The sequence below is a fragment of the Periplaneta americana genome, chromosome 4 (assembly GCF_040183065.1).
Source record: "Periplaneta americana isolate PAMFEO1 chromosome 4, P.americana_PAMFEO1_priV1, whole genome shotgun sequence".
Lineage (NCBI taxonomy): Eukaryota > Metazoa > Arthropoda > Insecta > Blattodea > Blattidae > Periplaneta > Periplaneta americana.
In genome coordinates this window covers 74,485,681-74,511,074 of record NC_091120.1, presented here as the reverse complement: position 1 = coordinate 74,511,074, position 25,394 = coordinate 74,485,681, and the positions used below count along the sequence as shown (strand labels likewise).

At 35.4% G+C, this 25,394-nt stretch overlaps 2 protein-coding genes across 4 annotated transcripts in view; one reads left to right on the top strand and one right to left on the bottom strand.

Annotated features, from left to right (window-relative positions):
- Positions 1-25,394, bottom strand: part of LOC138697948 (A-type potassium channel modulatory protein KCNIP1) — a 749,900-nt gene that overhangs the window by 132,317 nt on the left and 592,189 nt on the right. The gene's annotated exons all lie outside the window — the stretch shown is intronic.
- Positions 2,863-23,533, top strand: LOC138698842 (transmembrane protein 50B-like). The gene is made up of 4 exons (XM_069825060.1): positions 2,863-3,042; positions 5,181-5,293; positions 21,185-21,363; positions 23,312-23,533. The coding sequence occupies exons 1-4, from the start codon at positions 2,944-2,946 to the stop codon at positions 23,419-23,421; spliced, it is 501 nt and encodes a 166-aa protein (XP_069681161.1). The 5' UTR covers positions 2,863-2,943; the 3' UTR covers positions 23,422-23,533.

The following is a 25,394-nucleotide window of genomic DNA, read 5'->3' as shown; positions in this document are numbered from 1 at the left end:
ATACAAACAATTAATTTTTAGTCCTCTGACACATATCGTGAAGTGAGATGTACTGCCTGATATTAGATGTAGGCTACAGATACGAAAATGAAATTTGGAGCTCCCTTATTGTATGTTTCGCTTACAACATACTGCGCATGTGCAGTAAACAAGACCCCTGTATATATACTACTTGTGGACAGTTGTGTGAAATTGTTGCCTACATACAGGTGAACTCTCATTAAGACTAGCTCCAAATTTTAATTTCGTATCTGTACATATCACCCAGAACCTAAATCAGAGACTCTGTGGGCTATTATGTTACGGAAAATGAAGTCAATTGGGAAAAGGCGTCAGTAACCTATCTTTAACGTCAATATTCAGCTACATTGGGAAATAATATCAAATCCTTATCATTAACGACAATGTCCCAGACGATTGGGCGATTGGTAACAACATTGCCCGGCAATTACATAATTTTCCAAATCTTCTTGACCAGTGTCGTTAGGCACTTCGAATACTGCAAGTAGCTCGGTTGATTCAACACTTCTCATAACGTCGATAGAACGGAGAAAATCAACTAGGACAGTAGGAGATCTAGAGAATTTTTGGAGAAACGTGTGAAACTACTTACTTACATACAAATGGCTTTTAAGGAACCCGAAGGTTCATTGCGCCCTCACATAAGCCCGCCATTGCTCCCTATCCTGTGCAAGATCAATCCACTCTATCCTCATATCCCATCTCCCTCAAATCCATTTTAATATCATCCCCCCATCTATGTCTCGGTCTCCCCAAAGGTCTATTTCCCTCCAGTCTCCCAACTAGCACTGTATAAGACTTGTGCATTTATGGATTCGCCCATACGTGCTACATGTCCTGCCCATCTCAAGCGTCTGGATTTAATGTTCCTAATTACGTCAGGTGAAGAATGCAATGCGCGCAGCTCTACGTTGTGTAACTTTCTCCATTCTCCTGTAACTTCATCCTTCTTAGCCCCAAATATTTTCCTAAGAACCTTATTCTCAAACACTCTTAATCTCTGTTCCTCTCTCAAAGTGAGAGTCCAAATTTCACAACCATACAGAACAACCGGTAATATAACTGCTTTATAAATTCTAACTTTCAGATTTTTTGACGGCAGACTAGATGGCAAAAGCTTCTTAACCTAATAATAACAACATGCATTTCCTATATTTATTCTGCATTTAATTTCCTTCCGAGTGTCATTTATATTTGTTACTGTTGCTCCAAGATATTTGAATTTTTCCACCTCTTCGAAGGATAAATCTCCAATTTTTATATTTACATTTCGTACAATATTCTGGTGACGAGACATAATCATATACTTCGTCTTTTCGGGATTTAGAGGAGAGTCGGGTAGTATCGGACATCGGGTAATATCAGACAGTGAGTTTCTTTCATCTATCACAAGATGATAGTACCTGATTGACATGGTTACGTTTCTGTGATGTCGCATAGAGAAACGTAACCATGTCATTCAGGTACTACCATATGGTGGTAGACGAAAGAAACGCACTGTCCGATACTACCCGATGTTCGATATTACCCGACTCTCCCCTACTTCCAATCCTATCGCTTTACTTGCTTCAAGTAAAATTTCCGTGTTTTCTCCAATCGTATGTGGATTTTCTCCTAACATATTCACGTCATCCGCATAGACAAGAAGCTGATGTAACCCATTCAATTCCAAACTCTGTCTGTTATCCTGAACTTTCCTAATGACATATTCTAGAGCGAAGTTAAAAAGTAAAGGTGATAGTGCATCTCCTTGCTTTAGCCCGCAGTGAATTGGAAAATCGTCAGATAGAAACTGACTTATACGGGCTCTGCTCTACGTTTCACTGAGACACATTTTAATTAATCGAACTAGTTTCTTGGGAATACCAAATTCAATAAGAATATCATATAATACTTCTCTCTTAATCGAGTCATATGTCTTTTTAAAATCTATGAATAACTGCTGTATTGTACCCTTACACTCCCATGTTTTCTTCAATATCTGTGGAATACAAAAAATCTTATCAATAGTCGATCAATTACGCCTAAAACCGCACTGATGATCCCCAATAATTTCATCTATGTACGTAGTTAATCTTCTCAAAAGAATATTGGACAAACTTTGTGCGACGTCAACAAAAGTGATATTCCTCGAAAGTTACCACAGTTAGTCTTGTCCCCCTACTTAAAAATAGGTACAATTATGGACTTCTTCCATTGTTCTGGTACAATTTCTTTTTCCCGAATAGCAAGTACAAACAATAAACAAATTTCCAGCAGCTGACAAAGAAAGAAACTACTGTACGTTTTCCTATACCAGATGTAGACTATGCCCCAAGTTGTCGCCGAAATCTACTATCAGTTTTAATGGAAGTCAAGATGGCATATTATATTATGGAAGTACACGTTCCGTATTAGTGCTGCTTTATTTTAAGCATGGAATATATCCCAAGACTGTTAATTTTATCAGTGGTCGTGCACATGACGATCTGATGGATATAAAAATCTTGTAGGAACTGTGTACAGAATATATTATTACAAATAATACCCTTGAACTCTTTATTATTTGATCGAGAATAGGCACAAGAGGATTCCCTACGAGATTAACTAATATTCGCATCGAGAAAAAAAAAACAATCAGACAAAACGGAACTCGAACACACGCTCGAACGCTTCTCCATATCATCAGGCAAGTGCATCTGCAGCCTAAGCTTCGTCGGTGATAATCCCCGACTTAAATTCAATGTTTATAAGTTAACTGTCATCCACTGATATTTAGGTGCACGAGATTGTGAAATGTGTTGAAGAATGGCCGAATGTAATTTCAAAGAAGGCCAATTATTACAAATGGAATCAGTTACACATTCTTGTCATTAGCTCCATAGATAAGAGTGAAGATAATTCACATGTTTAGACCAGTAAATTGGAAGTGTTTCTTAGGAAATGGATGGATCCGCGGAAAAATGTAATTTTAAAATTTGTGAATGGTTTCGCGAGGAACGAACAAGAAATTCTTTGATTGCTCTTACAGCTGGAATTTTGGTGAGCATAAATTGAATAATCGATATCTTTTAATGCAACCCGAATGATACAGTTGACTAAATTTTAGCTAAATCCATGAAGGTTAATTAAATTTATATCAATTTTATAACATTAGGTGACATGGAAGTTATTTACGATATCTGAATTTGAACTTACGGATTGTTAGGTCAAATTAGAATTAGTTATTTTCTATAGTCGATACCGTAGATTACAAGTTTATATTTTTGACAAGAAACGATCTAAAATTTATCTCTGTCCTGATGATATACATATTATACCACTTGTGGTCTATTTTCTGTGTTATCGTGATCGAAATCAAGTTATCCGCTATAAGTTTAATAGCTTAATTAAAATAATATTATGATATCATATTGAAAAGCAATGCCTGAAACCAGACTGCTTCCCAGAATGATAAATATGAGTATGTTAATCTTCAAACGAACTGAAAATATTAAATTAAATGTGAAAATTAACAACATCATATCCCGAGTATGATATTTTGTATAGCGTATATATAACAAGACTGTCACACTTCATATTTTACCTGTATTCTTCATATCTCGTCTTTATCTTTGAATTGTGTTAATAGGCTATTTTTAATAAATAAATAATTTTACTTCGTCGTCGTGCGCAGTGTAAAAGACAAAGTATTGTGACTCTGTAAAAAAAAATATAGGCCTATTTGTAAATATTCGCGAGTACTTAAATATAACCTATATTTTCAGCATCTCTAATAACAAAAATGACGGTCTATCTGTCTGCCTCTGTACACCGATTTCTTCTAAACTACTGGACAAATTTCGTTCATATTCTATACCTAGGTACGAGTCAATTTATTCGGAAAATCATGCATATCAAATATGGCAACTTTTTTCAGTGAAAAATTGAAGGGCTCGAGCGTGAAACATGGTAAGTTAACTGACATTTTGGCTAAAACTGAGATATGTAGCGTGTAATATGGTATCTTACATTCTGCTTATAATAATGCAGTAGTTAGTTTTCCAGCATATCAACAGATGGCAGAAGTATATAGACTTTACTTTCCTGGTAATTATACAAACTGTTGCGTTTACCTACATGTAACTTCAATTTTTTTTTATTTTAGTTGGTTATTTAACGACGCTGTATCAACTACTAGGTTATTTAGCGCCGATGAGATTGGTGATAGCGAGACGATATTTGGCGAGATGAGACCGAGGATTCGCCAGAGATTACCTTGTATTTACATTACGGTTGGGAAAAACCTCGGAAAAAACCCAACCAGGTAATCAGCCCAAGCGGGGATCGAACCCGCGCCCGAACGCAACTTCAAACCGGCAGACAAGCGCCTTAACCGACTGAGCCACGCCGGTGGCTGTGTAACTTCAAAACACTAAAACGTCACTTACCATGTTTTACTCTCGAACCTCTCATTATTAAGGAGTTTGTATTATAAATATTCTAAGATGGAAGAACATTTGGAAGAAGAGCAGTTTGGCTTCAGGAAGGGGAAACGTACGAGAGACACAATTGGACTGCTACAAAAGACTGTTTGAGCATGGACAGTTTGGAAAAGATTATACGAGTAACTTTTGCTTCTTAGAAGTAAATACAATTTTGGGAACCTATTAGGTTTATAACATTTTAACTCTCCATTTTATTATTTTATGAGCTTATTTTAGGTACTACCTAAACACAGGCCTACATTTTTAGTGTCTATAATCCCAGGTCTACTCATAACTAAACTGTGCCTACTTAACCAGGTCTACGCGGAGAACTACAGACCATAGGAGTACAAAATTTTGTATCAGGAGGACTCAAACCACATGTTTCATAATGTTTGTAGTTACACATTACCGGTACACAGAAACTAACTTAATGTAACGCACATAAAGGAAACTACTTCGTCTACTAGCTCTGGGCGGAAAACTATAGAACATGAAAATTAATGTGAGTATTTAGGAGAGCATACGAAGAAAAAATATAATATTCTATATCAGTAAATAACTGACCTTCAATGAATCAGTAAGAAACGATAGTATTCGAATAAATCAAGACAGACTCAATTAAAAGAAACACTTGCACAGAATTACACGAGCACAAAATATAATAAATGATTTCTCTCATTGTTTCTTTTAATTCTTAACTTTTCTTTGCAGTTCTGGTCAGGATGGTGGATCATTTTCGATGTTGAAGCACATCATCCATCAACGCCTTACTTAGACAAGACACATCATTTCTGTGGAATATTTGGCACTGTTTCTTTGATCATGTGAGTTGTTTAACACAATATTAGACACACGGTTTCATTCCTGTATAAGAAACTAGCCTATATATTACTTTATAAGTTACATTGTTCGTCTCTGTGGCTATATGCGTAACGTGTGCGTTTTCTAACCAAATACCAATAGTCCGAGTTTTGATTCCTGGCGTGGTAGGCAATGAAAAAACTTTTTCATCCGTTCACAGGACTGGATGTTTGTTCATTGTATTGTGATGGCTCTGCTGTGGCACTGCGTCATACCGATCCGATGACCAGAGAGGCCCGCCATTTGTGACATGTCTAGTGGACGATCATATAAATCTCCCTTTCCTATCCGCTATGGTGTATAAGTCGGACTAAAAGAGGAGCTTAACCAGAGTAAGAAAGAAATAAAGTAATATTGCCTAATAAATAATATTACTTGCATCTGCAGATCAAGAACTGCATCGACTCTACGTCTTATAATTATCACACTTGAATTTCAACTCAAATTAAATTTCTAAAAGTGCTAAAGGAACACAAAAGATGGATAAACATTTAGAAAAAAGTAATTGCTTAATAAGTAAATTGAAAATATTTCGTAATAAAATTAATTACACCGGACAAATATTCATTAAGATAGATAATTGGAAAGTTTCTTAACCTCGTACAGAACTAGATTTATCTCGAGTCGTTTCACACGACGCACTCACGTTGGCATGAGGGTCCATAGCGCCAAGCTCTGCTACATAGTTGCCTAATAATGATAGTAAGTGATAACACTAAATAAGCTAAAGTGCAAGGAGGAAGAAAACAGACAGAATAATTCAAAAGGTTATACCACAGTCTAGTATATACAGTCACGAAGCTTGAGTTTATGAGGGTACTAGGAACAATAGACTGTGCAGGTACTATTTCGCACTGTCTGTAATGAGGCGATAGTAGCGATCCTAGTGGTTACCAACTACCTATGGATGCATATTTACTACGTATTGAGCTTCGTGACTGTATATATTAGGCTATGGCTATACCATTACAATGGGAGGCGATATGGCCGATAATTTCAAACAAGAAATGTAAGTCTTGTCTTGCCACATTCTTCATTAACTATGTCGAGAATAAAACCTGGGCCACCTAGTGAGAAAACACACAAGGCGATCCATCAAGACGAATTATAAGTTATAGTACATTGCAGTTATTGTAATTTCTGTCGATAGCATACGTCATACATACTGTCTTCAACTTTCATTATACTCGTATACTTTTGCATTTTAATTCTATTCTGGCTTCTGCTTTCAGGTACCGGTATAGTCTATCTACAGCCTGCCATAATGCTTAAAAGTATACTTTTCCGGTTACCTATATTTTTAATGTCTGAAATGTGTATTTTCACACATATACCACTGCAGGCAAGCTAATACTGTATAAAATTTCACTAACGTTCCTTCACTCTCTTCTTCTGAAAGGTTCGACATACGAGTACTATGGTCCAAGTGAAATAATTGAATTTATTTGTATGTTTCACAATTCTCTATATAAGTTACATTACAAGACACATATTTAACTGCATTTCTTACCGATAGTTTGTTGTTTTAACATTATTTTAAATATTGGTAAAGGGAAAAGTAAAGGTACTCCCAGACAAGTCATGAGGCACATGGGGGAGGGGGGCATGGAGGTTGAGCTCCATACATTCTTTGACATCGTCACTAGAATGAGGTGATGTGATCGGCACTACGCATTGGCCACCTTTTTACCCCCAGGAAAGGCCCAGTACTGATTTGATAGCAGGCTGAATGAACCTCGGTGCCGTTCTGGAAGTTTGGGCACGAGAAAATCCCGTCACAAGCGGGGCTCGAGTCCAGTTCGTAGTCAGCTGCTCTACCAACTGAGTTACACGGCCATCTTAAGTCCTGTTGAATGGGATTAAAAATGCGACCGTCATTTTTTTTTTTAATTTTAGGCATTTACACGTTTAAATCACTAGCTATTTTATTAATTTTAAACGCACTTTCTTTTAGTCCACTTTCATTCCTTTCAGTGCCTATGATTATTTGGTCATCAACAAAAATAATAAAACATTTATTTATCTCAATATCAAAACAGATGTGAAACAAAATTTAGTAATAAAACACATAATATTAGCAAGAAAACGTATGCTATTAAAATGATAATGATCATATAAATTTCTGAACGAATGGCCAAAATAAATAGTAGGTCTACATTTAACTAAAACTAAATTAGAGGAGATTATAATGGAAACAGACATAGATGGAGATTGAGAAATCTAATCGACTTTGTTTTGAAGAATATTATGAAAGAAAGAAAGAAAGAAAGAAAGAAAGAAAGAAAGAAAGAAAGAAAGAAAGACAGACAGAAAGAAAGAAAGAAAAGAAAAGAAGGGAATATCGAACGAATAAATGAAGGACGAAATATTAGCTCCTATGAAATTACGGAATAACACATATCGATAACAAAAGACAAAAAATTGATGAAGCTAACAATAAAATACTAGAAAGAGCAGAGAAAGAAAAATAAATGAAAGGCTGGAAAAAGTAAAAGACGAAACTTATGGAAGGAAAAATAAACAACAAAGAAAAAATGTAAAGGCGAAGAGAGAAATAAAGAATGAAGGCAAGAATAAAACAAAAAAAGGAATTAAATATAAAGGAATAAAGTAATTTATATGTGAATATTTTAATTCTATTTTACACATTTAGAAAAAAGTAATTGCTTAATAAGTAAATTGAAAATATTTCGTAATAAAATTAATTACGCCGAACAAATATTCATTACGACAATGTTGAGCACTTTCTCTCGCATAATTGACGTAAAACAGTAAGGCGGCCAGATAAAGGTACAAAATTCTCCTAAAATAGATGATATTACACTAAAATACTAAAATATGCATTACTCTTTCCATTAAAGGCTCTTTTCTTCAGTCAATTCGTATCTATTCTTTCACGTCATTAAACTTTAATTATTCCTAAAACTGAAAGGTCTTTATGCAGAGCAATAGCAGTCATTATTGACATTGTTTTTATAAAGAAGACTCAGACATCGACGTCAATTACAGACTATATCTACATTTATTTCGCCTATGAAGCTTCTGCCATTATATCATGGAGTTGATCTCTTAAAAAATCATATAGTACAGTAATTTTCCGCTGCATTGTATGTCGATAGTTGTGAGATTCGGAGAAAATGCTAAATAATGGCGGAAAAGCAAGAATAATCGCCAAAGTAACTTTAGAAACAGTTGTCCACCATAAATCACAATTGGACTAGCTGGGAGTTAGACCAGACTACAGCATTAATTACTGATGCTCCAGCCGTCCGTCAAATTTATTACTTCTGTGCATATACGAAGGAGGATGTAATCCAAAATTCAAATCATAGCTGACATATTTTGCCTTTTCTAACTGTCACTAAATCCCAGCGGATTTCGCCAACTGAGCGCCCTCCGACTGCCCCCGCAAGCTAACAAGTCTGGCCAAAATAACGCCCGACGACTAGCACCGGTAACACTTCCACATATAAAAGAATACAGAATGGAATGGATTGAGCATTTGCAAAGAACAGAAAGTAGATACATAGATGGATTTATTGAGCAATATTACACATACAGATGTACCTACTATATTAACAGAATTTTCTTTTAAATTCCATGCACGGGTCTTCTGACCGTACGTGCTGTGTAAAACAAGTCCTACTTTGTAGGTTTCACATTACCTACATTTACATCCAACCACTCTACAAAATAATACAGATTAAAATGAAAATGGCACAAACAAAACACATTATATAATATATCCTAACCTAAACAGGCATAAAAGTGTATAATTGAGTATCCCTTCGTCAGTTTGCATCACAAACTTCAACAGCTGAAGTTCTAATCTGTCTCGCCTTCAAGAGGAACAATCCAGTCTTTTGTTCCCATTCTCTATTCCCCAAGAGGTCAAAACAAGCAAGCGAACTCCTACTGTGACTTAGCATCGAGGGTGGTGGATATTTTTTCCTGATGTTGCAATTCGACACACTGCAATAAAATATGTGTCCAGGAGTCCTTTTCTCCTCACAGTGGACAAAGGAGCTCTCCTTCTTCGTTGACAATTTTATTACCCTTCCATGTCCCCGATCTTAGTAAAAGACAGTATATCCTAAAGTTATATGAAAATGCATACCAAAAGGACGAAACGACAGGGCAGATCTAGAAAACAGTGAACTATTGAATTGCAGCAGGCTATGGTTTATACCGTAAAGTTGATGATGATGATGATGATGATGATGATGATGATGATGATGATGAAATTATTCATAAAGAGGCAATAAAATCTCAGAATTACTAAGAAGATACTTCAATGAATTCCCATCAGGAAGAAACAAAAAGACCCGACAAGATCAGTTGTATATATTATAAGGAATAGTATATATGATGAAGGGATTCTTTTTTATGGTTGGTTATTTTACGGCGCTTTATTAACTGATATGGTTATCTAGTATCTGAGTGAAATGAAGGTGATAATACCAGTGAAATGAGTCCAAGGTCCAGCGCCGAAAGTTGCCTCGCATTTGCTCTTAATGGGTTGAGGGAAAACCCCCAAAAACCTCAGTCAGGTAACTTGTTCCAAACAGAATTGATTGAACCTGGGCCCACTCTTTTCACGGTCAGGCATGTTAATCGTTACTCCACAGCGGCGAACTTACAGGGATTGGAAGAAGGGGATTACGGAGATCTACAAAAGTGAATATGAGCAATAAAGTATAATTTTTGTGCAGGAATGTGTCTAAAAAATTGAAAATATCCCAAATTCGTTCATTCATAGTGTTCTGCCAAAGGGCAGGTCTTCCATTGCAAACGCAGCATTCTCCACTCTTTCCTATTTTCCGCTTTTCTCTTAAGCCCGGTTCAGACGGTGCGTGTTTTTGTGATGGATTCCAAGGTGGCTGCGCGGATGGGTAGCCTGCGTGGTCACTCGCCGGAAGTAATGCGCTCTGGTGGCTCCGTGGATGGCTAGCTTGCTGGATTTTGAGGGTAGGTTCCTTGCTATTTTTCGCGATGGTTTGCAGGCTGAAAACCAAAGATGATCATATAATATCACCACTGAAATCATGTCGCCATGTTCGTTGTTTTCCAACTAAACCTGTTTTTTCTATATTCTCTAGTTTCTAAGAAACAACAATTAAATATCGGACTTTAGCTGTTTTGCACTTATGGCTTAATTACTTTCTTACGACATTTACTACTGTTAATGTAGGACTCTAGTTGTTTTCCACTCACGATTTAGTTTCTTTTTGACCATGAGTGTTGGCAACAGATGAAGCAGCAGATGATTTTCCCATTTGAACTGTGAAAAGAGCCAGCTCCGTGTGAACAACTACCATCACCATAGGCAACACGGGAACCAGCCAGTGAGCACGCAGGCTACCCATCCCCGCAGCCACCTTGGAATCCATCACAGAAACACGCACCGTCTGAACCAGGCTTTAGTCTCCGTATATGATCCATACATATGCTAAGTAATTGCCGGTAATTAAGTATATTCGAAGAATAATAAATAAGTTATTGAACAAAATACTATGAAAGCGAAATAATTGCCAGTCGTCTTGCTATCAGCTACACAGACATGCCATTTTATGTTGTGAACCAATAATGGCGTTTTAATCTTTACACGAACAAAACAGATTATGTTGTAATTCCGTGCGATAGACGTAATAATGGTGACACATTACTGTCATTAGTAAATTTGGTGACCACCTATCATGCGTCGCGTGTCCAACTGCATAGCGAGATCCAGAAAAGCGGCACGAAGTTGCAGGTAATACGAGTGAATAATTTATAAACTGGATTCAGATGAGAATGTCCTCATTATAATTTACCACTCTATTTGTATGATGCAGTATGCTTTTATTTTATTTTATTTTATTTTATTTTATTTTATTTTATTTTAAGATGTGAGCATAACAGGCCAACCAATTACGTATTATTTAAAAAGTTATGGGGAAAGACAATCTAATGATATAAATACAAGAAACATAAAAAACAATCATGCATTAATCACATTATCAACAAATATCAAGATTTTATTAGTTATGTGATATTTTATTTCATCCACATTTTTATCTGATTTTTATTTGTTATCATACATATATGTTATTTTAAACGAAAATATCGAAAATATATAAATGCACTCCTGTTTAGTGATGTCTAAGGACGTAACTTAATATGGCATACTGTCATAAAAACATAGAGTAAGGCCAAAGGAGAATAAAGAAGAGTTCTATGTGTATTTCGGCGAAAATCTCGAATGCAATTATTTTCAACATCACGTATATTTCTCATTAATATACGGTCTCTAATGAAACACTAGCAATGTAAGATCTGCCACTTAGACAGCTTAAGCGAGAAAAAGATTTTCACAATTAATAAAAATATATATACTTTAAGAGACGGTATGCAAACACAAATAATGTTATGACGTATCACTTCCCTTGTAGTTGAGCGTCTTTAGAAATCCACAGGTTGGAGGTCCTTAACCCGGTGTTAGTAAATCCTAAATCTTCTTGGTGGTATCTTCCGTCTGGAGTCTGTGAGACTTTGCAAATTGCTCTCTCTTGAGAAGAAAAAAGTGTGTAATTAGTCATCATTAGAAATGTAATTTATAATATACTCACCAAGCGTTTTTTTCACGCAGTGGTATTCAACTCTTATACGATACGATATTTCAGCTAGCATATTTAATGAATTTATTCTAAAAATGATTACAAAAATCTCAGATATTAAAGTACATAGTATCTCAATGAGGGTGACTTAACTGTAGAACATTCAAATAACGGAGACTTCTAACTGAAAAGCTAAGACTTCGATTCTCGTCATTGCCTTTGATATTTTTGGCACGAAAAGCTGTCCCAAGAAACGTTTCCTCCAGTATTTTAGGTCCCCCTGTCATCTTAAAAATTTAAAATTTAAATTATGGTTTATTTAACGACGCTCGTAACTGCATAGATTATATCAGCGTCGCCAGTGTGCCGAAATTTTGTCCCACAGGAGTTTTTACATGCCAGTAAATCTACTGATATGTGCCTGTAGCATTTAAACACACTTAAATGCCATCGACCTGGGCCGAGATCGAACCCGCAACCTCGAGCACAGAAGGCCAGCGCTATACCGACTACGCTACCGAGGCCGACCCCTGCCATCGTCTTTCCATAAATGCTCATATATTGCGATGCATAATTAAATAAATAATTAATATTAAAATACATATTAAGATAAGGGAGACGACGGTATTTCCTTTTGATATAATTATTATTCTACACAGAATATGTAAGGATATAGCTTTAATGTTTTATGAGATGGTTCAAGCATTTTTTTTTCTCTATGAGGTCGGGAGGGGAACATCTCTATGCACCGTGACCTGAGGTCTATTGAGCGCCCCCGGGATGAGTTGTAGCCCAATGACCGCACCCATGCCGACCCGACCTAACCCCCAACACCTTAACGACCAGTCCCGCCATCCCTCTAAGTTCGTGTACCATTCCACCCCAACAGCCCCCCCCTACATTCCCCCCTCAAACGGTCAGAGATGTACGCCACCGTCTGGCCAACGGTCTGAGGTGTAGGCCACCCCTCCCGTCGGGTGGAGAGTAGGTTCCACTGCTGAGTCACCAATTACCATGCTAGTTCAAGCATTACTAATACCTCGTCCTTCTAATTATATATGATATAAAAGTCAATAGCAATAATATATGTGAGCGTATATATATATATATATATATATATATATATATATATATATCTGTGTGCGTGTGCGTGTGCGTGTGTGTGTGTGTAACTTTTCGTTCTGCAAAGGAATTTTTCAGTGTTACGTTTGTTCGGATCAAATTTCTCCACAATTAAAGGACAAAACTAAAATTGCTTCAATCACTTATTATCATAATAAACTATTCTCTTAAATTGATTGAGCTTATTGTAAATTCAATCAATGGCATTCCCAAAACAAGCTATGAAATGTTTTATATGAAATAATTTTTATCTCGAACAGGAAGCAAAAACGACCAAAATTGTATTACGGTTCACTCTGTGTATATATTATATATATACATATATATAATACATATATATGTATGTGTGTATATATATACAGAGTGGAAGTGAAATAACCATTCAGATTTTCAGAGCGAATAGCTCATGTTGTATATAACAAAAAAGTGTAATACCATAATATTGGTGGAATGTTCACAGTTTCCTCAGAAAAAAATGTTCCCCCCCCTCCCAAATATTTAACACTATCTTATTCGGTAACTATTACGAGTAGGACCGTGATTTTTGTGTATATCGATAAAAGATCTAATAAAGCATCATTTACTTCTCGGGCGTATTTCAAGAGCGTAGACGGTTTTCGTGTAAATTTAATTTAAAAACCACTAATTCCAAGCCACTGAACGATGCGAGCCGACTGCAATGTCGTAGCGAGAGAGGGAGGTTTGTGTACAGAGACAGACCTGAGTTCGTTGATATCTTACATCTGCATTGCGAAAAGAAAGATGTCTGTGTTAGCGGCGATGTTGCCAGACAGTTGAAAGATCCAACTAAATTTTCTAATTAACCACGCATTTAATCACGAAATATAATATAGGTTTTGTATTCCTTTAAGTGTACACTATCGTCCCTTTCACTCTGCAGGATTATCTCACTTCCAATATATATATATATATATATATATATATATATATATATATATATATACGAAGTTACACAACGCAGAGCTGCACGCATTGTATTCTTCACCTGACATAATTAGGAACATAAAATCCAGACGTTTGAGATGGGCAGGACATGTAGCACGTATGGGCGAATCCAGAAATGCATATAGAGTGTTAGTTGGGAGGCCGGAGGGAAAAAGACGTAGGTGGGAAGATAATATTAATATGGATTTGAGGGAGGTGGGATGTGATGGTAGAGACTGGATTAATCTTGCTCAGGATAGGGACCAATGGCGGGCTTATGTGAGGGCGGCAATGAACCTCCGGGTTCCTTAAAAGCCAGTAAGTAAGTAAGTAACTAAGTACATATATTGAAGCCTCCAATTCCAAAACTGTCTACATTCATTCCTAACAATTTTCAGGAAACGCCAAAAATTGATAACTTTTTTCCTAATTGTTTGCAGTGTTCGTCATATTTGAAGCTTATTTATGGAAGCAGAGAGGAAATTTAGGCACAACATTCATTAGAAAATTGCTAGAGACATTTAGGTAGATTACGAAACCGCCATTATCTCAATTTAAAAAAAAATGGATTTAGACAGTTTTGGAATTGGACGCTTCATATATATATATATATATATATATATAGGATAAAGTTTGGTAAGATTGTGATATGAGTAATATTATTGCAGTTCTTTTTGTAAATTTATAACAATTTTACTGAGCGAGAGGACGATCGGAATTTTGCGTCAACGTATTAAGGGAATGTTTGTGGACAAGTTGCTGCACAAAAACGGTCCTTCTGTCGCTCAGTAAAATTGTAATAAATTCTAAAAAAGAACTATCACAATATTACTCGTATCACAATATTACCAACCTTCACCCTATATGTATGCTAGATAGATGTGGATTTATTTGTCAATTAAACATACGAATGTATTACTCTAACATAATTTGCTCTTAAATCGAGTGTACGGATCTTTTGACCGTACAATCAATAATATCACTATATGGGTGTATGGGACTTTTCACGTCTCAATTTCATCTTTCCATTTTCTGCTGGATAATTCGAATTTTCTTTTCCTTATCGGATTTTAAATAGTTGTTAACTGGTTTCTATATGCTTTGATCTTCCATTTTCTTTAACAATTTCGTGGGAATAATTTCGTTCATCTGATATTATCTCTAATGCACTTTGTACTTTTGGGTGCTATGTTGTCATTTTTTTCTTTTTTTGTTCTTAGAACTGCAATAATAGCTACCATCTGCATAATTAATTTATGTACGATACAACTAGGTTACAACATAGTGTATCAAACCAATTACAAAATAAAATATTTTCGTTGGTGTTACAATTATCCGACCGCGCGGTAGCGTCGCGATTAAGGTGTTGCATTGGAAGCCAGAAGGTCACGCGTTCGATTTCCGAAAGGGTCGTTCATTTTGTTCTCAATAGATGCACACAGGGTGTGTCTAAATTAGATCGACAAACTTTTGCATCGGATAGATAACCTTCTTTCAAACATTTTTTGTGAAGGAACCCATGGGCTCGGACGCTTCGTTTCAGTGCAAGAGGGGTTTAATGCTACCATACAGTTTGTTTACTCGTCAGCGCAGTATCATTCTTCGACCGCGTTTGTTTATTCCCTGTATCATATATTAACCCAATTTGATTACTATCTGTGGTTTATGAAACCCTTCTTAACTCTGATGAAGATCTCACAAGACGTATTGTCTGCGCAGCAGCTGAAATCAGGGAAATACCCGGCGTCTTTGCAGGGTACGACAAAGTATGACACGTGGATGCAATGCTTGTCTGGAAGTCAATGGACGTGTGTTCCAGTACTTGTTGTGATGAGACAGTGAAGCAATGGATCCATACTGCTAATTTAATACTGAAGTGAGTGTTTTTCTGTATGTATGGGTCAATAAATTGTGCCTGTAATATTAACGATTTGTTTATTCACTTTTCAGGTAAAAAGTTACTTCAATACCTTCCTATACGATCGAACTATGTAATGACATAAACCCGTCTTGCTCTCAAAGGAAGCGTCGCAGCCCCTGGGTTCCTTAACAAAAACTGTTTGAAAGAAGTTTATCTTTTCGATCCCAAAGTTTGTCGGTTTAATTTGGGAACACCCTGTATAATCCTTCCGACCGAATCTGTTCCAATAGTTCACTTAGCATGTAACAAAACTGAACACCAGGAAGTTTTCTTTCGAAGTATAGGCGGTAAGCACATAGGACTGATATCCCTACTGTTACTAATGGCGACTGTAAAGATGGAAGCCTTAATCTCCTCTGCTATCCTGTGGATCTCCATGACCTGCAAAAGGGATAACTTTACTTTACTACTCTCATATTTAACATTTTAAATTAAGCAATTAATATATAATTACACGTCGTTTATTTGGTAAGCCTCGTCTAATAACCGGAATTTTGGCAGTGTGTAAGGTGATGCTGTGTGAAGTGCACGTCACTATAGGTTAAACGGGCCGTACACGCTGAGATATGTTACACTATCTGCAATCTACATGGAGACAAGTGTCTCACGATACAAGATGCAAGTTGTACCATTCAAACTGTATCAGTTCCAGTTGGCTGCGATTTCTTTATCAGTATTCCGTCGTCGATGTAATACCGCGATACGCTCGCATTGGTACTGATGCAGATCTCAACTTCTTTTAGTGTGTGTGGTACCGTATTGAAACTAGGGCTGGGGACGGAGCGGTTATGTTCGGAGCAGTTATGTGACGTCATTACTCGGTTGATACGAGTACAGTACCGACTACAAATTTGTGGCGGCAGATTTAAAATTTAGATAGATTCACTGTTTTACAAGCGTTATAGTAAAGCGCTTTCGCTTTGCCAATTGACGAGAAAAAAAAGTATTTCTCTTCATTGCAAAATGGCGGTTGCAATTTTTATATGCGTGATTACAACTATTTGCGGAGTTATTTTATATGAAAGGCCTATTTAACCTTCATTGTTGTTATATATGGCAGATGAAATAAAATTGATAAAATAATTTATGATATTAACAGCTAAGAAATTAACATGTGAGATAAACGTTAAACGCTGCAGCTAAGTAAAAAAGAAGACAGAAATAAACGGACTCCATGAAGCGCTGCCTAAAGCACTTAAAAATAACAAACAGAATTATTTACTATTACGGAAAATGGATAAAGTAATCAATAAAACGTGGAATCTAGAACTGAAGAACATAATGTTTATTTATTTATAACATTACTAGCCATCCATACAACCATGTTCTCTTTGGTGAAGAGTAATATTATTGATAAAGGAAAGTAATTAGGTAACATAATTCGTAGAAATAAATACAAACAAAATGATGACTGATGAGGTAACACATTAATCAAACACTCTGATATAATAATAATAATAATAATAATAATAATAATAATAATAATAATAATAGTAATAATAATCATAATAATAACAGTAATAATACTTATGGCTTTTAATGAACACGGAGGTTATTATTATTATTATTATTATTATTATTATTATTATTATTATTATTATTATGTACAGTAATATGCTCAGACTGGCAGTGTTCATTAGGCCCACTTGACAGGTCATATAATAGAATGAACTCCTCTTCAATACTAGAGTTTCAGCCCGTCTTGGAATAAGGAAATAATTTGTTCTGCAACAGAAAATATTTAAATACAATAGTACCTACGTTGTTGTCTGGTAGAACTGAGTAAAACACGTGAACTCTGTTCGAACGTTTGAACTGACCGGTAACGATTACGGTTAACCGAGTAACTTCTGTGCTCCGCTGCCAAGCACATAAACCGATAGAACAGAGTTACTCAACAGTTCTACTCGCTCCGTCCCCAGCTATAATTGAAACCATTCAGTCCATTTGTAACAACCTTGAGCTTCGCAGAGACGAACCCCAAAGTTTCTCGGATGATTTTATATTATGTACTACTTGCATTCGTGTGTATGTGTGGTATACGAAGAGTAAAGTATATTCCCATAAACAACTGAGAAATTCTACATAAAGCGAACTTATTACAAAGTGTAAAGGTATCAACAATTCAAGTACAGCAGTCTCTCCTTATCCGCGGACATTGCTGTCCTTAGACATTCTTAGCAGAGCGACACGTACTATTCCTTTGTATGTGGTCATTTGTCGTGCCTTCATACCATTTGTAAGGCTTTTTATACTTAACATTCAAACAGCTGTATCTCCACACCTATTGGAAATTGGACACATGATTTATATGAACTTTTCACTCAGAATAGACCATACTACCCCCCCCCCAAATACTTAATATTCCTTTTGAATCGCCCTGTAGAGAACATTTAGTGAAAAAAAAAAAAAAAAAAAAAGTTAATGATGTCTTATACAACACACATAATTTTGTAACATGGACCAATTTATCCAAATTAAATTAAACTTGGTATAAATTAAACCCGTTCAACTTTAGTAGGCCCTACTCAGTTTAAACGTGCACGCATTTTCTTCATAAATTTCTATCACTCGTCTAGTTTAAACTACAGCCTACTCGTTTAAACTAATATTGGCTCTATATGCCCAAACGTTTCTTGCAACATAGTGATATCAATAAATTCTTCCACTTTCTAATGTCACTACTATTAACTATTTTTTATATTAAAGTATAATATTAGTAGTCGAAACTAACATTTTATTAGAAAAATCACAGATATGTAATGGCATGATGTTTCATATAAATAACAGTTTAAACCTACACTACAGAAGGTTTACATTCGAATTACGTTTGAACTTGATACAAAGTTGAGAAACTGATTTTTAGTTTAAACTCGTACTTAAACACAGTACAAAATAAAACAAAATTTTAACTCAAATGGAGAAAATAACAATTAATTTGGTATATTCTGTAAAACTTTTTTAATATATTAATAATTATAGCTAAATGACAGCTATGAACAGTATGGGATGAAGATAACATGCAAACAAGACGAAGACCATGGTTATTGAAAGGAAAACAAAGAATTCGAAATGAGGCAGTGTAACAAGTGGACAACTTCAAGTACTTGGGGTGTACTTTAAATAGTAACATAAGCTGCTACTAAGGCAAGCTTTTTCTATAAATCTTTGGAAAAATAACTAAGAATGATACAAGTGAAGTGCTACATGTGTAGTGTAACATTGTATGGAACAGAAACATGAACATTAAGACGAAGTAATGAGAAACGACTGGAAGAATTTGAAATGTGGATATGGAGCAGAATGGAACGTCCGTAATGGACAGACAAAATAAGAAACGAAGCTGTGGTATAGCTTGGCAACTTGCATTTCAAAGTGCGCAGAAACCAAATGCTCCTACCGGTCAGACTGGCGTGGGAATTGAGTCATGTAGAACAATGATATGCGCGAGTAGAGAACGGAAGCGTTATGTTTGGAATGTTGCCTGACTATAACAAGAATGAATGAAGAAGGAATAATGATGAAGCTGATTAGAAAGAGAAAAATAAATTAGCAGGGTCACTGGCTAAGAAGAAACTACTAGGGGCCGGCAAACTGTCGATCAGGCTTGCCCATGACTGTTTACGTCCGTGAGCGGGCTTACGCTTCGTATCGTTCGCCCTCCTGCAACCTTCCCTCTCAAGCAAGCAGGCAGTGTGGTTGCACGTGACTCCCAAACAGTCCTAAGAGTGACCCGAAAGGCCTGTTGGGTTCCGCCGACCTGCAGCAGACTGCTGCTTTCAGATGCATGATAAATATGAACCAAGTCATTCAAACCTGACAAGAAGCCTATAGATATAGATAAACTACTGAAAACTTAATGTGTTCTTCTGAAACATACCGTTAATAAAGACAAAGAAAACTAATTCTCTCCAATATAATATCCATTAAATGCCAACAGTTATTATAAATTACTTGTACTTTCCTTTTCATCGTAGTAATATAAATTTAATGTAAACCATTCAAACTTTCAGCTTCATGAATAAAAAAGAAATCAGTCCCTAGAATTAAATAGCAAATCAATATTCTGAAGAACGAAAAACTTTCATACATTTTACAGGTATTCATGAGGTTTTTAATTGTTGATAAAGAAAAAGTTACAATGAAATATTTTCCTCTCCTCTCCTCTCCCCTCCTCTCCTCTCCTCTCCTCTCCTCTCCTCTCCTCTCCTCTCCTCTCCTCTCCTCTCCTCTCCTCTCCTCTCCTCTCCCTTCTCAACTAGTCACAAGTTACGAAATGTTACTATTTTGTTGAGTCAGATGCACTTTGCAGGAATATGAAATGTATAATATTGTCTTATTACTTTATGAATTCTGTAGCGCAATAAATCATAAAACTGTTTCTTTAATCAAGAAATATCCGCCGTGTTGGACCATAAGATAAAGATTTTTGAAGTGACTAAATAGCCAACGAACTTAGGTTTCAAACTAGTACTATTTCATCTTAACCAGCGCAGATTGGCTTCCGTGAATGCAAGTCACTCTACCTTATAATACGAGCAAACAGGCAGGCTTTCTTGGGTCCCGCCTGGACTGAACCTATAATGGGTTCAGGCTAAAAATTAACTTGCTTTGTAGCGTCACCGGAACCCAAGCCTGACGGCAACCGGGTACGGGCGTGAGTCTTGTGTGATTTGCCGGTCTCTAGAAACTACCTACTGAAGGATGAAGTGGAAGAAACGGTGACTGAGAGAAAGGTTCGTGGCAGAAGTAAGTATCAGGTAATAGACAAAGATATATGGTTCATATGCGGAGACAAAGAGGAAGGCGGAAATGAGGAAAGATTGGAGAATACAACGTTTGCAGTGAAGGACCTCCCTTGGACAGAAGACAATGAATGATGGAATCATACACACACACACACACACACACACACACACACACACACACATATATATATATATATATATATATATATATATATATATATATATATATATATATGCAGCTCGTAGCTTCGAACATTCCTTACTTAACGTCTTATTCGGGTACATAGGTTGCTTAGAGGTTATGAATTATAATCGCGTTAAAATGCATTTAATTACAGTACTATTCGAATGGCAGAGGAAATTAAAATTTCTAGGGATAAACACGTCTCTACTTCTAGTCACTTTCATTTACGAAAAATCTCTCAGAAACTTCCCGTGAAAAAACCTAATAATAGCCTGTAAGTGTAGATAAAAACTCCTTGGTCTTTAATTTCGATTATTAATTTTCATTATTATTTCTAGGGTCAACAGCATTTCAACCGATATGATCACCACAGACAACACTTCTACCAGCCCGTGTTGTGGTAGGCTCGGAGCGCGAATATGGCTCTTCTGGGGGTTATTTATAGGATTCTCTGCCCTTATCGCCTCCATCTGGATCATGATTGAACACCACCGAGTGGAAGTAGACGAGTTTCAAGGTAAATTTCAAAACTTTTGTGCCTTCCTTTAATTTCTAAAGAACTAATACAATATAATAATTATACAGGGACATCGTTTTATTTTTACTTCAATTTTTATTGTACCCGAGTTTTTTAATGTATTTCACTCCCACTCCTCCTACTAATGAAGTTCAATCGTCCTCCACACAGAACCAAGGCCGCATATGTAATCAAAGTCGCCTTACGGTGATAGTAAACAGTAATAAGTTAGTGAGTATAATACGTTCCAGAAATATGGTCGCGTTTTCCAGTGAAGAAAGAGCTTTCAATATTAAATCATATTTTCACACAGATACTGTACATCCGTTTGCTTACGTGTATCCCGGTTTCCCCCACTTGCTTCTGCTCGCCCCTCTGTAAAGAGTAGTGGTTGGGCTGTCTTAGCCCTTTTCTGAAAAATTAATTTCTGTTTGGAATTGGACTTCTACGTAATATTGTACAACTGTTGAATTATAATTTCGTCTTGTGTCATGATTATGTGCCTGTAATATAAACTTATTACGATTTTTATGATAAAATTTTAACAGAGTATATTCATAAATTTGTTCAATATTAAATACAGTAAATTTAGAATAAATCAATTTAGTCTTTTTTTTTCACCTACGTCAGACCCCTTATTCTTATGTTCGTTTATTATTATTATTATTATTATTATTATTATTATTATTATTATTATTATTAGCCTATTATTATTATTAGCCTATTATTATTATTAGCCTATTATTATTATTATTATTATTATTATTATTATTATTATTATTATTATTATTAGCCTATTATTAAATATTTGATACTCCATCTAATCTTTGGAGATGTTCAATGTGAAGTTTCTGCTATATAAAATATTATTATTACTAACACTCTTATTATGTCTTTAATATACGGTATTTAATTGTACTCAAGACAGTCTCTTCAGTCTAGGGCATTTCGTAACAGGAAATTTCGTCACCGTTACAGTTTTTCACCTATTTTTCGTCGTCAGTTTTTTGGTCTTCAAATACATTTTGTCATGTTTTTTGTCACTGAGGATATATTTCGTTATCATACACATTTTGTCATCATTTCGTCACCAAAATAATAATAGTATTGTATGTAGTAAAATAGATGACGTAGCTTCGGCTGAAGTTCCAGCTTCAGCTTTCATTGCTTCTACACATTCCGCAGCTCCAATTCTACCCCAATTTGCTGAGTGGTTCGAATGCTCTGTAGGTCCTTTTATAATGGTTTCCTTATCTGAGGAAATAGTCATAGTGAATTACAAATGTCGCGCTGATCACACCTCCATACAACCCCGGTCTTCGTAAATTTGTGATTTGTATACATACAGTATGTCCATTATATGTCGATTAACTTATCTCTTGCTCTATTACTTTTTACGAATCGAAATAATTCCGCCATATCTTAACTTGAAGATTTTGAAACCAATGAACCCTGTAACTTGAAGATTTCGAATCCAAAAAATGAATGTATCTTTGGAAACGAAATAAACAATATGAACACAATGTAGTAGGAGGTTTTATATGACGTATCATTTTATATAGGTATCATCAAGGGAAGCGACAGGAATGGGAGAAAAATTGTGGTGGCGAATAGTGATGAGGAAATTAAATTGATTACAAAATATGGTGATGAAAAAAGTGATTTGGTGACAAAATATTGAGGTGACAAAATGTTGGAGTGGCAAAATGTAATATATGTGACGAAATCACCGGATGACGAAAAATCGATGACGAAAATTCCGGATCCCTTCTTGAAGTATACATGTAACGACACTGCATGAAATCTACGAAAGAACATAGATACAAACCCGAGAAATATTATTTTTAGTTTAATATATTTTTGTGAAATTGAGTTACTGAGTTAAAATACAGCATAAAGATGCATTTATCATGTTAGATATATTCATAATTCACTGTGTATTTTACAGATCCTCTCCCTTTGTGGCCCGCTTGGGGTCTTTTTCTGCAAAACATGTTTATCTTCGCAAGTTCCATGATTATGAGGTTCGGAAGAACAAGCATCACAAACAACTTTTAATGACGTAAGATTTATTGTAATTTGTTAAATATACATACTAAGTTTAGAGGAATATAATATACATAATTCCTTTAAACCTGTCTAAGCAAAATTATATACATATAAATTTTTATTTAAAAATGAAGTTGAAACTTGTAATAAATATAAAATAAATACATTTGTTACGTTTTTTTTTTCTTCTTAAGCATTGCCCAGCTTTTCCTATATATTGTATTTTACTCACGTAATAGACGGACTTAAGATGAAGAGTAATCGGTATAATCCAAGTGTAACGAGCGCGACTTGTGTTTCGAAGTCCCATCTCAAAGTGTGTTCTAATCTCGCTTGGAGTGATTATCTAGTTGGGATTTTCCGAAGTTTTCTCTACCTGGTAGACGAATTCCAGGAAGCCACAGGCTAATCTACAATTTTATATACTCTAAATAACTGCGTAATTGATTAAGAGTCGATATATATCCTATAAAAGGAAGTAACTACGTAACTTTCTCACTTTGAAAGATATTAATTCCTCGTTATGCTGTTTATTGGTTACCATGTCCTCCGCTAGATTCGCGAATTTATATACCCAGTAAAAAGGGACATACTGTAAGGCAGTTAAAACAATTAATACTTAACATGGCTTCTATAATCGATTAATCGATAAAAATATTTAATCTAGAAATCGAGTCGATTAAAATTAATCAGTTGTAGTTGATATTAATTATTATTTTGTTAATACAAACTCATACTAAAAATTCCGACAATATTCCTCTCTCGGAAATTGCTTGCTTAAAAGCGCAACAGTACTGTTATTTTCTAACTGAAAAGAAGATAGCGTAGGGAAAATCTTTGCACAAACACTTCAGAAAGTGATGCAGATATGAGGACAGTGACCTAGTCTACCTCTATTGAAAGTTGAAACACAATGCGAAACCTTTATTAAGTTTTATGGTTTTCCAAGAAAACTTTCACCTTGTTGTCAGCTAATCTTCCTAGCGTATAAAATACATACTTTTCTGGGATTCGTCCCCCTCATCCCTTATAAAATAGCCATGTGTACACTGTGTGCAAGTGAGAGCGTAACTATCTTCTTCTCTTTCTAAACTCTGGTAATTCGATTACAATAGGGGCCAGTCTTCTGTTTCGACCGCTGTACTTTTGCAGTTGCAGTTTCTGTGTTGAGTTTGTATATGAAGGTTGTGTGTTTAGTTTGATAAAGAAAAAAAAAATCAGTTTTCTGTGGTCTGTGAAAAGTGTAAACTCTATTACGTCATATGAGAATTTGAGAGGTAAACTCGATGAAACATTTGGATTTAAATTGAACGATCGTGGAGAAGTTTTTTCGCGTTTAGTGATGCAGGAAACATTGTTACTAAACGTACAGTTGCGCTTAACTCGGAGCATGTGAATGCACTCACATGTTTAAAATCATGGATGAAGCAGTATTAATTAGATGAGTCTTCATACTTTTGTTATGGTTTGTCTAAAAAATTCTCGGAGAAACTGACACAATAAATTATAAGCCTCATAATAAATATGTTAGTAAATAATTAAAATAGCTATTTTGTAATATAACGATACAATATTTACATATATACAACATTTAATACTTATGCTTATCACCGAACGCAAGTTAAATTTAACAATAATTGTGTATTACAGTATCTTAAAACATTTTTTCAAATCGATCAAAAATATATTAATCTATCGATTATTTGATTAAATTCAAATAGTTAATCGATTAAGTACTTTGAAAGATCAACGGCACTAGTAACAATCATTCTTAATAGTAATAAAAATAACATTGAATTGGAATACAAGAGAAAGAAAGCTGAACAACACAGTTGGTTTAGAATTGGACGATCTTTCGTTCATATTGTGCCAAAACTTGTTGTATGTAATAAATATATGGTATGTGTCGTGGATGTTCATTTGTTCTCTATAAATTTAGAAACAAAACTACGATAGTAAATCCATAAGCAAGCCGATGACGG